The sequence below is a fragment of the Aspergillus undulatus genome (assembly GCF_047715775.1).
Source record: "Aspergillus undulatus strain CBS 261.88 unplaced genomic scaffold BDV17scaffold_7, whole genome shotgun sequence".
Classification (NCBI taxonomy): domain Eukaryota; kingdom Fungi; phylum Ascomycota; class Eurotiomycetes; order Eurotiales; family Aspergillaceae; genus Aspergillus; species Aspergillus undulatus.
In genome coordinates, this window is record NW_027396611.1 from 1,673 (window position 1) to 19,409 (window position 17,737).

The following is a 17,737-nucleotide window of genomic DNA, read 5'->3' on the forward strand; positions in this document are numbered from 1 at the left end:
TTTTTTTTTTTTTTTTTTTTTTTTTTTTTTTTTTTTTTTTTTTTTTTTTTTTTTTTTTTTTTTTTTTTTTTTACGTGAGAACCGAGCGTTGCATAAAGTCTCATCTGTTTAGGTATCTCGCGATCTTTATAATGGATCTCTACCGGGACACTTCTTTGGCTTTCAAGTGGAATCTATATCTGTGATGCCTGTTCACGCAGTATGTATATAGATGTATACCTCTGCCGCCCTAGCATAAGGTAGACGCTCGAACCAGTCACTGAACGAGAAGGAGCAATGGGGAAACTAAAACAAGCGAGCTGGCTAATTTTCAGGATCATCGCCAATGCGAAGTGCAATAGAACCAACTCCGTAACACTGGAGAACTGCAAAGTCCCCGCAATCGAGACCCTTGCGCCAAGGCCCCGCCAAGATTCCGCCATGGGCCCTCCGCGAGCACGTGCGTGGAGTGCCATGGGGCTTGTCGGACTGTTCTCGCCGTATTTTGAACTTCAATCCTTTTTTCTTAAGGTATTCAGTAATTCAGCTGGGGGCGCAGAATTGAGCGTGAGACTTCTGGCAGCATTGGCCTGGCATTGAGAATAAGGAGGTCAACATGCTTCCCGCAATTCCGACACACCTCTCGTCCCTCCGCTCTCTACGGCGCAAATGGCAGTCCCGCGCAGCCACTGAAACCGAGAATGACGCCGCCATTACCTCAAGTCCAAGCACCTCCAACAACAAAATTCGCAATATCCTCCTCCACACTTGGGACCTGGGACTAACAGCCTTCCGCGGCCCCCCGGTGCATTTCCAAATCCTGCATGAGCGCTTCGTTGTTAGGGAGAAGTGGGTGGATGAGCAGACGGTAAGATCACTTCTTCTTTGCAAAGATTTGACTTGGGGGACAGGAGGCTGGATGTATCCAGTAGCAAGAATTCTTCGCAATCTGCCAGGGCCTCCCGGGGCCCGGGAGCACAAAGATGTTTTTCTGTTTGGCTCTTCCACAGGGTGGCTATATACCCTATTTGGTTGTGCTGATGCTTTGGCGGTACGTTATATATTCCCCTACCCCATCTTGCTGGGATTCTAGTTGATAATCGATAAAACGCCATCCTCCCCGGCGCAATAGGAATGTACGCGCTCTCCCTCGGCGTACAAAGAATCGACTCGACGCTGCCCGAGCCCGTCTACACTCTCCTCTCCGGCCTGAACTCCGCAACAGTGGGGATCTTCGCCCTTGCCGCGGTGCAACTAGCGGAGAAGGTGATCCGGGATAAGATCTCGCGGATTCTGGTTATTTTTGGGCCTGCGCGGGACTGTGTTATAGTGCGTTGTGGTATTTTCCTGTCCTCATGGTTGTCGGTGGGGTTGCGACGGCCGTTCGGGATGGGTGGTTGGGTCAAAGAGTTCGGAGGGTGAGGGTCGCTTGGAGGGGTCGACGTAGGCGTTGGCGGAGTGGAGGTGGAAGTGGGGTCGGGAGAATGAGGAGCATGATGCTGTTGAGGATTCGCAGGATGTAGAGAGGCTTTGTGTGAGGAGTGGAAGTAGGACTGAGATGGTGAGGTTGAGAAGAGCAGAGCATACAGCAACAACGACGCCGACGCCGGCACCTGAGGGCTCTCATGATGAAGCTGCCATCTCGCGCGGCAACAATGAGGCCTTGTCGCAACCGCAACAACATCATGCCATCAGCGTCCGCGTTGGCGCCGTTCTATCCATTGCATTCTTCGGTATGTCCACTCCCGGACTCTTTGGATCCAAATACGCACAGCTTCCGCCCATCTAACCACTAACCCAACTCTAGCCTCATTCATAACAATTCTCACCATCCGCGCTCGCCTCAACTCACGCCCCTTACCCCTGAACCTCTTCGCAAACATGTACCTCGCCGGCACCATAATATTCGGCGGCGGCCCCGTCGTAATCCCCCTATTACGCAGCTACGTCGTCGACCCAGGCTGGGTCTCAAGCCGAGACTTCCTAATAGGCCTAGCCCTAATCCAAGCCTTTCCCGGGCCAAACTTCAACTTTGCTATATTCCTCGGCGCGCTTGCAATCCAACACACGCACCAATCCTCCCCACCCTCAATATTAGGCGCTCTCCTAGCCGGCCTCGCAATCTTCACACCAGGCATAACCCTCTCCGTCTCAATCCAATCATTCTGGCGCGTGCTAAGGCGTCAAAAGCCCGTTTTGGACTTTTTAAGGGGGGTTAATGCCGCTGCGGTCGAGTTGGTCTTTACGGCTGTTGATCGGCTTTGGGGAGATTGGGTACCTTACACCGGAACAGAATGAAAGTGAAGGGGTTAGTCTTGCGCGGGAGCCGTGGTGGCTTATTGTTGCGGCTGTTACGTATGCGCAGAGTAAGTGGTTTAATGTTCCCCCTGCGATGGCGATCTTGGGAGGGGCAGTGTCGGGAGTTGCTTGGTTTGGGGCTGTTAAGGCTTAGGTAGGTACCGACCTGCTCCGGATCAGTGCTAGGACATCCGCTCATGTAGGATGAAGTTTGAGCTTTTGGATTTGTAAGTCCTGGCCGGGGCAAAGATAGTGCTTCGTCAACCCCCCATCGGGAAGGGAAGACTATAGTGGGTACCTAGGAATGTATCTCTCAAAACGATGAATAAAGAGCTTATGACCAAACAGCTACTATGTACACACACACATCTGTCGATATCAACGCTAGGCAGCATGATACACGCTAGCTACGCAAAAGCAACAAAGCGCAGATTCAACTAAGTATTAGTACCGGCGGTACCCCTGCATAGCGAGCCTGGTACATACGAGAAGTGAACTGCGCGAGAAACGTTACCCTCCACACACGCAGAACAATACAATATACATCCGTCCCACCACCAATTCTAAACCTAATTGCGGTCGCAACGCTGCTGGCGATCTCGACTGCAGCGGGCCGGCACAGCTGGATACCAGACTTGGACTGGACCCGGATGTGTACGACGAACGTACAACCTACGCGCCGTGATACTCGCACACGCATTGCACCGAGAGTCTGAGCAAGAGATATGGACGGTGAATACACTCCTGCTCCCGGAGCGTGAGATCAGTAGGGAGTGGAAGGGATAGGGAGTTTGGGTAGTGTTTTCAAGGCCGCTTGGTCACGGTAGAATGAATCTATATATGCACGCTTGAAGATCGTCACATTAAGGTGCAGCGCGAAAGAGCGGTGACTGAAAGACTATGGTGTGTTGAGACTAATTTAATGCGTATGTATATTGGACTCCAAGTGCGCCTATGTTGATAGAAAAGTTGTAGTCGTGGAGAGTAGATTTCATTGTCCCCGGATTCTAGTTGATCTTTCAAACGTCGGCACTCATGGTTAGCATGATTTGTCTGATGAGGACTAAAAGAAGGCTGAAATCCTCCAATTTACCTCGATTTAAGCGATCAGATCCAGTAACTCGGTGGAATATCCTGATACAAGGCGAATTATTTCTGCACGCGCGTGGACAGACCCGACTGTGTTGAACATCGCCACCAAGACAAGACAATACATCCAAACCGCACGGTATATTGTCTAGAACATCTCCATCTATCTCAACTAGAGCAAGCCACGATGGCCACGATGGCCACGCAAAACACGACGGCGGCACAAATGAGTGTAAGGAGCCAACAAACCACGCCACCAGTCATCGCTCTGCTTAACCAGTCTCTACAACCCAACTAATTAAACCCACAACCTCCTCAGAATCAACTCGACAATCGAGTTCCTTGACCCAAAAAGCCCCTCAAGTCTATGCAGCTCATTCATAAGGCTCGTCTGCATCTCCCTCGCCAAGGTCAGAGTGGCATCCAGGGCACCGGCCGCCTGCATCTGCGCAAGTATGTATTTTTTGACATGCAGCGGGAGTCCTTCCTTGGAGCGGTGCTGAAGTATGCCCTTTATGACGGAGACTTCGGAGGTCGGGTTGAGGAGGGTGTAGATTAGTGGTAGCGAGACTTTGCCTTCGTCGAGGTCTTCGCAGAAACCTTTTGAGTCGGCGTACTGGAACGTTGAGTTAGCAAGTTGAATTTGGGTTTTGGAATGAGGAGAGGGAGGGAGCGGACCTCAGATGAAACTAAATTCTGGTGATCGTCTCGGACCTGGAAATACCGGCCAAGTTGGGTGACGAAGGGAGTTGGGTCTATGTGTTTGCTAATTACATATCAGGTCAATAAGGTCAAGTCAGTTGCAGTAGAGTGGAAGGGGTTACTTACCTAGGAACGCTGGACTCTGCCTGCATGAGCTGAACGCAGAGACGGAACATTGCACCCGTTTCTATGGAGAAACTCAGCATTCGCGCTAGGATAATCTATATATTGTAGTGACTCACTGTTGTCGATCATCATCATGTACTCATCGACCGTAGGACAGTGGGTTTCATGTTTCCACGACAGATCGAGTGCCTGTCCACAGTGCATATTTTGCACCTCCTCTTAAAGTAGATGATAAGCGCATGCCAGGATAAAATGGGGAGAGGAGACTGACTGATAAATATTGCAGCGGCAGAGGGACTTGTTAGCTGCTGCACCTCTGCGAAAGCACTGACAAAGGCATGGTTCGCCGAGTTTATGGTTTGCGCTTCACCATAGAGGACATGTGTAGAAGGCTTTCCCCGACGGAGAATGGAATTATCTTCGATATCATCAACCCTGCAAGGTGATTTAGTTCCGGTTGACTGCCCTTGGGAAGAGTACTTGGACCAACATAAGAGAAGCATGGTGGAGGAGGGTGACTATCCTCTTGATGGAGTTCAAGGCAGACCGCGGAACTCGGAGCCAGATGTTCAGCGCGTCAATGAATTTGTCGCGGATATTCTTCGAAGGCAAAGAAGCGAGGTACTTGTATGGAGCCAGCACGGTCTGGGAATTTATGGTCAGTGATGAATGCCCCAGTGGAAGCCAGTGGCGGTTACTCACATCATCGGGGGCCTGGACAAACTCGCACTTTAATTGGCCTTGAGGCTCCTGAAGAGTTTTGGAGACTGATCCATTCGCGAGGCCATTTTCTAGGGCCCCACCATTGGTCTTCTTCGGACCAGATCCATTTTCCGTAATGGACGCGAAATGAGTGTCGCCCAACGCGGCCGTGGGGATTGAGGTATAGTGGACGTTACCGTTAGGATATGTCGAGGAACCGTTCTGTAGGCCACCGCCATTGGCCCGACCACTTGATGGGTGGCCATTTGCTGTTGTTTTGCCCTTCGACTGAGTGTTGGGAGATAGTCTGCATCTCAACTGTCCGCTTTCGATATAGCATTCTCCCTGGTTTAGATCGTGCTTCTTCGGATACCGCGGGCTGAAGGCACTCCAGTACTCCAATCCAGATGCCATATATTGGACTGACTTAAAGTAAAGTCTGAACCTCTCACATACCGGGCCCTCTTTCTCTTCCAACTCTCGGATCCTTCTAAGGTGGGTCTTTTGCTGGTTGACGACCTCATCCAGAACCCGTTGCTGAGCCTCCGCCTCAGAACATCCATGCTCCTGCATCGTGATGCACACAGCATTCATGGGTAACTTCGCTGGGCCCGTTGCCGCTTCCTCTAAGTATTTATTTACCTCTTTCGGCCAGCTCCAGAAGTCATTTATTAGAAGGGTCGAGTGGTGGGCGGCATTGACGATAGACTCTAGTTTCTTCTTTTCCGTGTCTGTGAGTTTGAGACCCATTGCAAAGCAACACATATCTTGGAATACTCTAAAAGCGGGTCAGAATCATTGGCATTAAGAGTGGAAGTGCGATAGGAGTTTCAGTGTTCTTACTCCAGGCCAGAATTTCTAACGCGGAACGGCAAGTAATCTGCAAGAGAGGCTATACCCGCATTCTTGGGCATACTGGCCGCTTGCAAGATACGGCTGTAGGTTTCCATCAGATTCATGGTCGAGACGCGATCAACCTCCAGCATTTCGACGAGAAAGCGAGCCTGTATTTGCTGGGTCCATGCGGCTATGGACGGGTTGGCGTCTTCGCTGCTGTTTCCGAAGAATGATTGAAGCTGATCGTTGTAGGCTTGCTTCTTTGCAATAGAATGGATGCATTAGCACAGTCGGGAAGTCTGTGGTAATCTGGAGAGGAGAAGAGCTACCCTTTCAGCACCGGCATCATCATAGTGATCTAGAAATCGTGGTCAGCGGCTTTCACTGCGGTACTAGATTTGAGGCAAGTACCATCGTTGAGAAATGTAAGCTCGCAGAAGCGTGTCATGAGGGCAAGCCGGTCGTCTAGACAATATGGGATGATGAGGGCTGTGACATGCGTGGGACCCAGTTTCGGCAGAGTTGAAATCGTATGCGTATCAAGATTGACTTCCATCTCCGCATTGTACTCTTTCGTGAGCTTGGTGGTAACGTCATTTACAAGATCATAATGGGGATGGATCCGTGTCGGCCATATGGACACACAGCCTGACTGCTTGGTAACATCTTCCGGAATGACTATGGCCGGAGACGCCATTGGAATGTGCGGTTCTAGGAGATCGGGGGCAGAGGAGGATAGAAAAGGCGACCGGAGTGATTATGAAGTCTTCAGGAGAGATATTGTTCGATACCAGAACGATGAAAATAAGTGGCCAAACGGTGTGGGATATACCTGCAGAGACGCCATAACGTCTTATAGTCTGCGTGAACTGGCGTTTAGCTTAAGATGTGGCGCACAGAGAGCTCTAACTGCAGGTCAACACGTAGGGATCAAGCCGCATTGAGTGGGTTAGATGTACCAATTGCAGGTGCAGATCGACGAGATCTACCGGAATCCCGGAGTATAGTGACTGTTCCTGCATCTTGAAAGGTTCGACTGGATTCAGATTGACATTGCGAAAGAGTCGCACTGTGGTAGTACGATGTCAAATCCGGTGCTGGAGATGACCCATAGGGATCTGGCCGGCAGCGGGTAACTGCCTGACTCGGGTCTCAGGGGGTGAGACAGTCGCATTTTCCCAAAGACTAGAAGATGTGACGAAGATAAAAGTCTGGGCACAATACTCCGGCGATCCTTATTGTTTGAGCTTTCTGGCTGTGGCGTCTTTGTTCTTCCTCGACGAACTTCATACACGACACTTACTCGGGTACGCAGTAATGTTCACGAGTCGCCCCAAGCTTCCTCGCCAACATCACATCCATTCTCTCATTATAAACATAGCCACCTGAAATGGTCTCTCGGATCAACAGGTGTCACCATGCAAGCCGTGCCCGTGAGACGTAACGCCAGCACCACCGACTTCGGGGAGATTCCCAACGCTCATACCTGCTGTCGAACTAAGCACGCCGTACGATTTTCGTGAAGTACCGTGCAGTTGGTGGAAACAATCTCGAGGAGCTAGATGGCTCTCGAGGGTGAACAAGCTGCCAAACTTAGCGCGGTCCGGTTCTCGTTTGTCGGACTGCACAGTCTCAAGTGAAGTCTCAATTGGTCTGTCCAGCTGAGAAGTATCAAACGTAAGAAGCTAGTGGAGCATTCAATCCTCGTCTGCATTGCCCAGGTGGCTATGGTCATCTGCAACTTTCAAGGTTAGACACCATATGCAGGGCATCTCGGGCGTGACCCGAGACATGTCAGGAGGTAGTGGATAAAAATGCTGGAGTGAAGCCCACCCATAGTCAATATGGGACAGACGGTCCAGACTAGTGTCAACGTGCAAGACGGTCAGTGAGGTACCGTGATATCGCTAAAGAGCAGAGACTCGAAGTCCCCGGTGGGCAAGGTATTTGAAATGATCACAGTCCCTACCATCTTAGTGTCGTTACTGGCGCTGGCTAGTGTTCAGCTCTGCGGCCAGATCATATATTACAGGTTCTTCCACCCACTGAGACACTATCCCGGGCCATTTTTGGCGAGCGTTACCAGTCTCTGGTCAGCATGGCATCTCTTCTGGGGCACCGAAACCTTGGAATGTTGGAAGGCGGTCCAGAAATACGGTACCCTCCTTCTCAGCCCCTCTTGTTAGCTCACAGAGCACTCTCATCTAAATGACCCCAGGCCCAATCGTCCGTGTTACGCCGACTATGGTTCTGTTCTCGGAGAGCAGCATCATCCCGACGATATACCATCGGCGCTCCACAAAGGGGCGCTGGTTCATTAGTGAATTCTTCCAAAAGCCCGGCACTCCCCTCATCCGGGACCCCTTCCAGCATGCCGCCCATCGCCGGCTAGTCGCATCTACCTACGCCATGAGCAATATCCAGCGAATGGAGCCGCTAGTGACATCACATATCGAACAGTGGATTGCGAAGTTAGACACAGACTTTGCCGCGAAAGAAAAGCCCGTAGATTTCTCCAAATGGACAGCCTTCTTCTCATATGATGCCGTGACGGACCTCGGTTTTCGATCTCCAGTCGGTTTTGTCGAGTCAGGAAAGGACGACCATGGGTTGATCAAGGGATTCCAGCTGGGGATGCTCCTCATGGGGTCAACCGCGCGTATTAACGGCCTTCTCCCGGGAATTGCAAACTCTTGGGTTGGCAAGTATCTGAAGGTTGGAGCTGGGAATGAGCTTTTCTTCAGGAACTCTGCGCATCATGCTGGTCAGGTCCTCGAGGATCGCCATAAAGCTCTTGCAGAGGGGCGCACAATCAAACCTCAGAAGGGAGAATCGTCCTATGACTTTCTTCAAGCGTATGCTGCATTTCATTAATGCTCGTTTTATGTGCTCCGGACAACTAGAACCTTTGGCTAATTTCTGTCAGCTTCATGGACACACGCACGCCTGATGGTGAACTCCTCGACACGGACGCAATCAAATCAGAGCTATTCGTGATATTCGGTGCGGGCGCCGACGGTTTCAGCAGCACTTGCTCATCCCTTGTCATGGAGATCCTCTCACACCCGCAAGTCTACGAGCGGGTAATTGAGGAGATTAGAGCAGCAGTTGAAGCCGGCCATCTCTCACAACCTATACCAACTCACAACGAAGTCGCAAAGTTCCTACCGTACTACGCAGCTTGCGTCAGTGAGGCCCTCCGTCTACACCCACTTTCATCAATCCATCTTCCTCGCGAGATCACACCTCTGGATCCCGAGATGATTGTCAGCGGCCGCAAGATACCGCTCGGCGTGGAAGTTGCGTGCAATCCTTGGATCTGCCACAGAGATAAGGCAGTATACGGCGACGATGCGGAGGTATTTAGGCCCGACCGGTGGCTTGAGGACCCAGAACGAGCGAAGATATTCGAGAAGTATAACCTTGCATGGGGCGCCGGGTCACGGGTCTGCCTGGGCAAGCATATTGCAATGGTGATGATATACAAAGCCCCTGTCGCGGTAAGAGCCTACTTAAAAATGTTCAATATCCGAATTTGCCATTCTGATTGCATGTCTCAGTTACTTATGAAATTCGACATGTCGCTGTGTCGAGAGACACGCCAGACCCCCAAGGCCCGACGATTATTCCATGGACCGGTCCTATTGTGGAGGGACCTATGGATCAATTTGACAAAGCGTACGCCTTGGACTTCTCTCAGTGGAGCCCCAAAATAGAACTTACATCAGATGAATTGGACGAGTGCCCCTAATGGATGAGTTGGTGGTGATGAGCACAAGCCACCTCATGCAGGAAAGGCTGGCTTGGATACCTAAATATATATGCATCCGCTAGAAATAATAGGTTTGCGGTTTTATCAGCCCGGTCAGTGCTGCATAGACAATCATTACAACTCAAATTATCAAAATGGTCTGGATTTATGTTACGAAGCCTTCACAGGATGCTGTCGCTGGGCTTGCACTCATGCTCGTACGTGTGTCCACAGTTAATCTACCTGTGTGCTCCATTAATTGCCAATAACCAATACCCTCTCCCGCACATACCATAGCACCTGGATTTGCGTGTTGGTGGTTCTTATGATGTCCATACACTTTTTTCATGCGGTAGATATAGATATATATATAGTGATTGCCCCCGCCAATCTCAGGACACACCCTTCCGTATAGCCAGGAAACGAATAACGCTCTCTGGAGTAAACAGACATCTCGAATGCTGAGGTAAAAGAAGAGTAGTGACTAACCTCAAAGCCCGTTGGACTTTCGCTTCATCGAGGCCTGTCCCCTGTCGCGTTGGCGTAATGCATGCATGCATAGCTCCCTGTCAATGCATGCTTACTCATCTCATTTGCACAATCGCTGGTTGCCGAACAACAACCGGGAGATTCTCTGCATCGCTCTCCAACTCATCACTGCGCCACGTCGAGAAGGTTGATCCATCATTTTCGGGAAAACAGAACGTGCGTGATGACTATCACGTCGAATTGGTCTGCCCTGTTTCCCAGGAAACTCAACGAGTTGAGCACCTCAAACGCCTCGCGTTGACCCGTACCACCCACTGGCTCAGAGTACTCAAACCAGATGCTCACTAGGCTTTAGATAACGACGAGAAGCCTCACGTATGTCAATACTGCAAGCTGCAGTACAAGGAGGTGAGCCACCGCCCTCTCACCGCATCCAGCCGCCACCCCTGACCTACAACGCAGTGATGCTCTACGGCGACACTGGAAGACGTGCGTCGAGCGGATAGCTGTCGGCCATGACATTCCCAGGAGGAGCCTCTCGGGAAAACGGGAACAGGCTTGCGACTCGTGTACGTCCCGGACGAGGGCCTGCTCTACGGGGGCACCGTGCAATGAGTGCGCTATGAGGGGGACGGAGTTTCGAGAGGAAGGGCCGGTGAGGTAGGGGAGTTTGCCACGGATACTGGGACTGAGTCAAGAATCCAGGCTTTCGTGAGGTCTATCTCGAAGCTTGGTGGGGAGGGACGACTAAGGGGGAAGGAGTATTCTCGCTTCGGGTTCCTTGCAATTCCACCAAGGCGACCGGTTCGAATCAAGCTTACAGCTACACAACCAATCTGACAGCGCAATTGAGTCGCAACCTTGGCTTGGTTGAATGCGCCCTGAACCAAAGGGGATAGCCAACTGAATGCTGCTTTCAATTTCAACCCTTTCGATTCGTATCTTTATGAACTTGGGCCAGCGTTCGGCCTGGATTCTGATATTTCACACCCTATGAGCGTTCAGTTCGCTACGGATGACCCTCACGCGGCACCCCTGGTGGGAAAGGCTCGTCAGATATGGGATATGCAAAACACCAGAATGCACCACCCAACCTCATCCTCCACCGAATGGTCTTCGTTCCTCTCCCCAGAGAACATCACCCGCTACCTGCACCTCTTTTGGACGCGCTGCTACCGGCACTGCCCGATTGTTCATCAGGCCACCTTCGACCTCGCCCGTTACTCGCCTCTTCTTCTTGCAACAATGTCTCTAATCGGCGCCTGCATGTCCTCGCTAGATTCAGACAATCAATCCGCAAAGTCATTCCTAGACGCCATTGAAGGATTGATATTCTCGAATCCGCTGTTCTTGGAGTCTCCGAGATTGGGAAACAAGAATGAAAATCTGCTCCAGACCCGCGAGAACATCCAAACACTCCAAGCTACTTGTTTTATCTGCTTACTACAGAAATGGGAGGGGAGTGCGACTGCAAAGCTCAGGATGCAGCGCCATAGATTCATGGCTTTTGTTGCTGTAAGTTACTTGTATCCCGTTTTCCCAAATGAGACTCGTCTCATACAATACTCCGGTAGACGACGAGAGCAATGGGCCTCTCACAAACAGTCCACCATCGAATCGATCTCACATCTAACCCCACGGTCGTAAGAATGGAGGCAAGAAATGACCATCGACCTCACTTGTCCCGAGGACGTGTTCCAAGCTGCCTCGCCCGAAACTTTTATCAGATCATTGAGAGCGCACGCGCGTCGCACTTCGCTTCCACCGCCGTTGCCCACGGACTGTGTGCGCAACCTATGCGTCGAGAACCGGATTCAGATGCGATATCATTCCTTAATTGCCAGAGTGCGCTGAATTTTTCACAATAACTACGGCTGTTCATGGGTTGGTCTTCCATCAACTGCGCGCTTTTCGCCTCTTCTTCTCGCGACAAGTCCGTGGAAGAGAGCGCTTGATCGGTGGGAGGAGGCCTGGAATAACAGTGTGCGGGATTTTTTTGTCAGGATTGAATTGACGAAATAGTCGCTTTCCCTTTACATGCGAAAGAATTCGCGGCGTTGGCGCTGGTGCATATCGAGAAGTGTCACTTTAGCCCGGGGGAATGGCATACAATGCTACCGAAACTACCGGAACATGTATCCGTTGAGACCAGAGAGAGTTTGGCTACGTTTGATTAACCTGGCATGGACCAGGTGGCAAATCTGGTATCAGCTGTCGAGCATCTAGATCTGGACTGATCGCATCATCGTCAGGCAGACTTAGCTACATGCTTTTCGAGTACAGCTACTACACGACGTAGGCACTCCAACATCTTCTCGTCCTCTTCCGCATTGCCTGCATCTAAATCGATAACGCTTTTGTGTTCGAATCCATGACCCTGACCGACTGCACGCTCCAGATGAACGTCGATTCCAAGCTGCGTCATTTTCTCCGCAGCTCGCACGCTCTGATCGATTCCAACAAGCTCGTCCGTGTCTCCATGTAATAGAACTACGGGCGGAAGACTCCTTTTCAGACCGAACTGCACCGGGAATAAGGAACGATATTCCGGTTGTATCGCCTCCACCCCTTCGGCGACGATGCGACTCGCGAGCCCCGGAATGCGTGTGAGAACATCAGGAAATAAAGCAGCTTCATGTAGCGCTTTAATCCAGCCGAACCTGTGGTCTGTCGGAGGATTCACAGGGAACGGGTACCCATCAATGACTTTGCCGTTCTCCATCGCTTGCTTGATCTCCTTTACTGTACCCCGCAAATCCTTTGTCGGACCCCGAAGGACATGGCCCGGCTCGACATACCTTCTGCTGGACGGATCGAGCATGCCGTAGTTGGAGAGGACGGCGAGCGGTCGCGGACAATCAGGATGTGCAGCTGCGGCTAGGGCGAGGTAACCACCGGCGCTGGATCCGGCGATAATGATTCGGTCGCTGATGTTCTTGACTACCCACTTCACTGCGTCGAGTGCGTCGGAGAGGATATCAAGCCCGGCGGATTCAGGCAAGAGACGGTAGGAAGGCGTCGCATATGTCCAACCCCGTCTGCGGCACGCGTTGATTAACCAATGCGGAGGACCGGTGGTCTTTTCTCCGAGGACCTAAAGCAAGAAGTGGTGAGTCCTGGATATCACATTTCGTTTTTATGCATCCTCACCAGGTATCCGCCATGGAAATGCAGAAGTGCGATCCCTTTTTCGGATGTCTTTGCCGGTTTCGTGACGTCGATGGACAAGGATAGCTTATTGACCACCTTGAAGGTGTGTGTGGATGTTTGAACGTTCGCCATGTTGTTATGAGTTGGACTTGATAGAGAGTGTAAGATGCCCCGCCGGCTGCGAATAACGTTATTGAGGCTTCGGGGGGGATTCCCGCGGTAGAGCGCCACGGCAGATCATTCCCCGTGGATCAACACCGCGGTGGATTGGAATCAAAGGAGACCACAACTTAAGCAACGAAAGGCAAGAAACTTGGAAATAGCAGCCTCTGCGGAGTGGTTGAACCCGTGGATCGTCCTTTCCTTCCCGCTCTCCCCACACTAATAGCCGGCACAGGAACCGAGACCCCCAAACCTTATATACGCTTCGGAACCCAGCCTCACCCCGGCCATTTATGCTCCAGCTCGGTGCTTTCTCCCCGGAGGCCGATCTTATACCCAACATGGTCGTTTCCAACGGGTTCGTGCTGGCACTCTCGCAGTCGCATCCCGGGATCGTGCCGGTCTTGAGCACACTATGCCTCACCACCCTCCTATTGTACACGATTTACATGCGATTCATGCACCCTCTCTCAAAATACCCGGGGCCCCTCTTCGCCTCACTGAGCAACACCTACAAAGCTTACTTTATTTATAATCTGACAATCCAGGAGAAGCTCCTCGAGTTACACATGACGTACGGGCCGGTTGTGCGCGTGGGACCTAACCACCTGCATACGTGGGAGGCTGACGCAATTTCTCCCATTTACAAGGGCGGCCGCAGTATGGGTAAGACGGAGTTCTATAATGCCTTCACGGCATTTAATCCAAATCTGTTTGGTGGACGGGATGAGGATGTAGCAACAGTCCCGTCAATCGTTCCCCTTGCTATGCTGGGTGCGACCCTGAAGAGAACATGGTGATTGACCGGGTCATAGGTCCATGCGCTCCGCCGCTGCCAGCTATTGCATGGCTTTGCACAAGTCTCAGTTGAGAAACCCGAGCCGCTCATCGAACGGCAGATGAAGATTGTCATCGACAAACTGCGGCAATATGCTAAGGCCGGCGAGTCCTTCGACTTCAAACACATGCTCTCCCTTTACGTCCTCGATATCTTCGGAGAAATAGCCTTCGCCAAACCATTCGGTGTTCAAGCTAAAGGCGTGGCCGAGGAACTGCACGCCATCAACGACCATCTTCTCCTTGCAGGCGTTATTGGCGAACTACCCTGTCAAGATCTGACCAAGGCGTTGTCAAGAATAAGCCCCGTCCCTTGGATGCGTCGGCTCATGAAGAGCCGGAATAAATTAAAGGATATTTGTGCGCAGTGCGTCCGTTTTAAGATCAATAATACCTCTGAGCGTCCGCACTTTCTGAAAAGTCTCGTTGAAGCTTCTGATCCGGAGACTGGTAAGCGCCTGACAAAACAGGAGATTAACTCCGAGGCGTCTGCTGTGCTGTAAGTCTCTTCCAATACTAAACCATATTAATCAATCCCCGAATTGGATTTGTATTCAACCAAACCAAACACACGTCAAGCTATGAGAGAGAGATCTAGCTCACTAACATCTCAACTCGCCAGTGTTGCGGGCTCGCACTCCACAGCAGGAACGCTCACCCTTCTCCTCTGGCACCTAATCCAGAATTCAGCAATCCTCAAGCGCGTCCAGGACGAAATCTTCACAACCCTTGACCCGCTGCCTCCCGACACAATCTCCTACCCGATTTCCGGCCTTGAGGCTTCCCTCCCCTACACAATGGCCTGCGTCCAAGAGAACTTCCGCATAAACCCCGTCTTCACTATGCCGTTATGGCGTAAGATCGAGTATCCTTCTGGTCTTGAATTTGGGGAGCATAAAATTCCGCACGGGGTGAGTCTTCCCTTTCCGTCCCCTCTCCGTTTGGTTGCCTGAAAAATAGAACCAATGCAGACAAACATCTGCATATCTAATTACGTCCTCCACCACAACCCCACAATCTTCGGTCCAGGCCACGAGCTATTCAGTCCAACCGCTGGTTGGACCCAACATACCATAAGGAAACAGGCCGGTTCCTGATCCCCTTTAGTGTCGGGCATCGGATGTGCATTGGCCGGAATCTAGCAATGACGAATATATTGAACAGTGCGACGACGTTGTTGAGTTTGTTTGATTTCGAGTCACTTGAGAAACGGACGAGTGTTGCTGTGAGGAGTCCCGGGATTGGGGAGATGGAGGGGGAGTTCTTTATTAGGGTTTCGGTAAGGTGAGAGGGGGGTAGAAGGTGGGGTTATGGACTATTGATTTTTGTCTGGATCTGCCTGGGTATATACCTTTCTATTGAAGCTACTTGTTGCTGGTAATCATTGACATTTTCAGAATATTGAACGACCGACTCCCGTTGGAATCAATCTCTCGTTTTGTGAAATCTACTCCATGACATTCGCTTCGAATCGTCCTAACTAAGTATTGCATGACTCTCGAGAAGTCGAAGTCGAAGTCACATATCCGCTTCCGACTCGTATTGGAGCCATCAAATAAATTTTATTTTTTTTTTTTGGAAACTGCCCCCCTCCCGCCGCTCTTCGGTAATTGCCAGTTTTCATAGCCATAGGCGAGAACGTAGACTTAGGGAAGACTACGAACGGCCAACGCCAGTTCGCAAATTGCAATGAGAACAAAATCTCGAAGTCGGCTGGCTTGCTTCCGCTTATTGAACGACGAACGGACAATCTATGCAAGGAGTACATACATATATATGCAGTCCCCCATTGCGCGGTCGAGGTCGAGGGGAGGCCATCCGAACTAACCGAATCGTGCCGCGACAGCAGTTGTACCTTAATGAAATTGACGAACAGTGGACCCTCTACCTTTTCTGCATCGTCTAACGTTTTTGGTGGCACTGTTTGGTGGATTTATTGAGGGGTACTGCAGATAGAATTGCACCACGATGCAATGAACTGTGTGTGTATGTGTGTGCTTGGTGCGGGTCTGTTTAGAATTGAACCAGGGGGTTGAGCTGGAGCTGGAATGTTGGTGCCCAACTCGTTGAAGCTTTTGAGCTTTGCAGTTTCCATGATGCAGCTTGTCTTCTTGAACTGTGGCGCTCGGGCATATTGGTCTTTTGTAGGTGATAAATCGATATGTCCAACGCGGAAGGGAGGGAGATGTTGCGATTTGTCCTGGGGATAGAGGGGAGCCTTACCTCCTGCATTGAGTTATTGACCTATTGATTGGGATTGAAAGAGTTGAACTGAGCATCTTTGTGAAGAATACCCTTGGAGTTGTGGGAATCCATGAGCGTGTCGAATTCTATAAATCAACATCCCTTCCTCCGCTGTTCTTCTCTATCCTCACCCACCACCACACTCGCTCATCAGAGATCACCAGTCAGTCTTTTGTTATTCAATCCAACTCAGATCTCGCTCTCGATCTTTACTTTTGCTGCCACAATGAAGCTCAACGTTGTTCTTTCCCTCTCGGTTCTTTCTGCCCTGGCGCTCGCCGCCCCAGCTCCGGCTCCCAAGGTTGGCGTGACTAGCCTTGATTGTATGTGGACTTTCTTTACCTACTTTGTCCGCCAGATCTGAATGGCTGTTGGCTCTGAGTTTGCTAACTTGTTTGTCTGTCTATAGCCCGCGATGGCAACGCCGTCGCCATCGATGCCCGCCATCTCGGCAAGCTTCCCATCCTGAAGCACAAGTTTGGCGGATTCGGTCAGGGCGGTGATAACAAGAAGGATGACGACAAAAAGGACGACGACAACAAGAAGGATGACGACAAGAAAGACGATGACGATAAGAAGGACGACGACGACAAGGACGAACACCACCAGTACGGCTACGGTAAGCAAGATGGTGGAAAGGATGATGACGAGAAGGACGACGATGATAAGAAGGATGAGGGCAAAAAGGATGACGACAAGGATGGCGGCAAAGGTGTTGGTTTCCACGCAAAGGGTGAGGCCAGTGCCAGTGCCAAGGTCGAATGGAGTGCCCACGGTCACAAGGGTGGCGATGACAAGAAGGATGACGACAAGAAGGATGACGACAAGAAGGATGACGACAAGAAGGATGATGACAAGGATGATGACAAGAAGGACGACGACAAGAAGGATGATGACAAGAAGGATGATGACAAGGACGATGACAAGGACGATGACAAGAAGGATGATGACAAGGGAAAGGGCAAGGGCAAGTTTGACTTCCTCAAGCTCAAGGGCATTGGCAAGGGGGGCATCGGCAAGGGCAAGGGCATCGACTGCTGAAGAAGCACTTGATGCAGCTGAACCGCCCGCTGCTGATACTGATCAGTGACTGATCTTGACTGTTTGGACGGGGATTTTGGGGGAAGGACGCGAGGCTAAAATTCATTGTAGTACAGGACTTGTGAAGAAATATTAATATTTTGGAGGGATTGTTGTGAATTTGACTTCCATTGTAGCTATGTAGTATTTGATAGTCCCTTACCTTTAGGGTTGCAAGCTTTAGAACTGACGGCGAGGTAGATCCTGAAGCCCCTGAGAATGCAAGCACATGCTACACCATCCAGTCCCGCAAACCATTCCCTTTATGGCTATGTTCACCAGCCGGGCACC

The 17,737-nt window shown here is 50.9% G+C and overlaps 7 protein-coding genes across 7 annotated transcripts; 5 read left to right on the forward strand and 2 right to left on the reverse strand.

Moving 5' to 3' along the window:
• Positions 1-595: 595 nt before the first annotated feature.
• Positions 596-2,431, forward strand: BDV17DRAFT_279712 (chromate transporter-domain-containing protein; the record flags this gene model as incomplete). Its single annotated transcript, XM_073759759.1, has 6 exons — positions 596-847; positions 912-1,030; positions 1,143-1,308; positions 1,427-1,712; positions 1,787-2,253; positions 2,306-2,431. 6 exons carry the CDS (start codon positions 596-598, stop codon positions 2,429-2,431), a joined length of 1,416 nt encoding a protein of 471 aa, XP_073618833.1.
• A 1,233-nt stretch (positions 2,432-3,664) lies between these two features.
• Positions 3,665-6,430, reverse strand: BDV17DRAFT_288093 (bifunctional terpene synthase/polyprenyl synthetase family protein; the record flags this gene model as incomplete). Its single annotated transcript, XM_073761319.1, has 10 exons — positions 3,665-3,982; positions 4,045-4,132; positions 4,195-4,255; positions 4,311-4,412; positions 4,466-4,629; positions 4,685-4,839; positions 4,897-5,674; positions 5,740-5,993; positions 6,063-6,091; positions 6,145-6,430. The coding sequence occupies 10 exons, from the start codon at positions 6,428-6,430 to the stop codon at positions 3,665-3,667; spliced, it is 2,235 nt and encodes a 744-aa protein (XP_073618834.1).
• A 1,255-nt stretch (positions 6,431-7,685) lies between these two features.
• On the forward strand, positions 7,686-9,449 carry BDV17DRAFT_301046 (putative P450 monooxygenase; the record flags this gene model as incomplete). Its single annotated transcript, XM_073764173.1, has 4 exons — positions 7,686-7,890; positions 7,952-8,588; positions 8,660-9,233; positions 9,294-9,449. The coding sequence occupies 4 exons, from the start codon at positions 7,686-7,688 to the stop codon at positions 9,447-9,449; spliced, it is 1,572 nt and encodes a 523-aa protein (XP_073618835.1).
• Positions 9,450-10,731: 1,282 nt separating this feature from the next.
• Positions 10,732-11,926, forward strand: BDV17DRAFT_213329 (uncharacterized protein). Its single transcript, XM_073755473.1, has 2 exons — positions 10,732-11,488; positions 11,548-11,926. Exons 1-2 carry the CDS (start codon positions 10,967-10,969, stop codon positions 11,839-11,841), a joined length of 816 nt encoding a protein of 271 aa, XP_073618836.1. The 5' UTR covers positions 10,732-10,966; the 3' UTR covers positions 11,842-11,926.
• Positions 11,927-12,210: 284 nt separating this feature from the next.
• On the reverse strand, positions 12,211-13,416 carry BDV17DRAFT_213354 (alpha/beta hydrolase). Its single transcript, XM_073755474.1, has 2 exons — positions 13,124-13,416; positions 12,211-13,067 (listed from the first exon to the last, which is right to left on the reverse strand). Exons 1-2 carry the CDS (start codon positions 13,253-13,255, stop codon positions 12,222-12,224), a joined length of 978 nt encoding a protein of 325 aa, XP_073618837.1. The 5' UTR covers positions 13,256-13,416; the 3' UTR covers positions 12,211-12,221.
• A 210-nt stretch (positions 13,417-13,626) lies between these two features.
• BDV17DRAFT_279715 (cytochrome P450) lies at positions 13,627-15,410 on the forward strand (the record flags this gene model as incomplete). The annotated part of the gene is made up of 5 exons (XM_073759760.1): positions 13,627-14,019; positions 14,101-14,621; positions 14,745-15,033; positions 15,094-15,178; positions 15,208-15,410. 5 exons carry the CDS (start codon positions 13,627-13,629, stop codon positions 15,408-15,410), a joined length of 1,491 nt encoding a protein of 496 aa, XP_073618838.1.
• A 1,783-nt stretch (positions 15,411-17,193) lies between these two features.
• On the forward strand, positions 17,194-17,566 carry BDV17DRAFT_254717 (uncharacterized protein). The gene has a single exon (XM_073756813.1). The coding sequence runs from the start codon at positions 17,199-17,201 to the stop codon at positions 17,454-17,456; it is 258 nt and encodes an 85-aa protein (XP_073618839.1). The 5' UTR covers positions 17,194-17,198; the 3' UTR covers positions 17,457-17,566.
• The last annotated feature ends 171 nt before the right edge of the window (positions 17,567-17,737 follow it).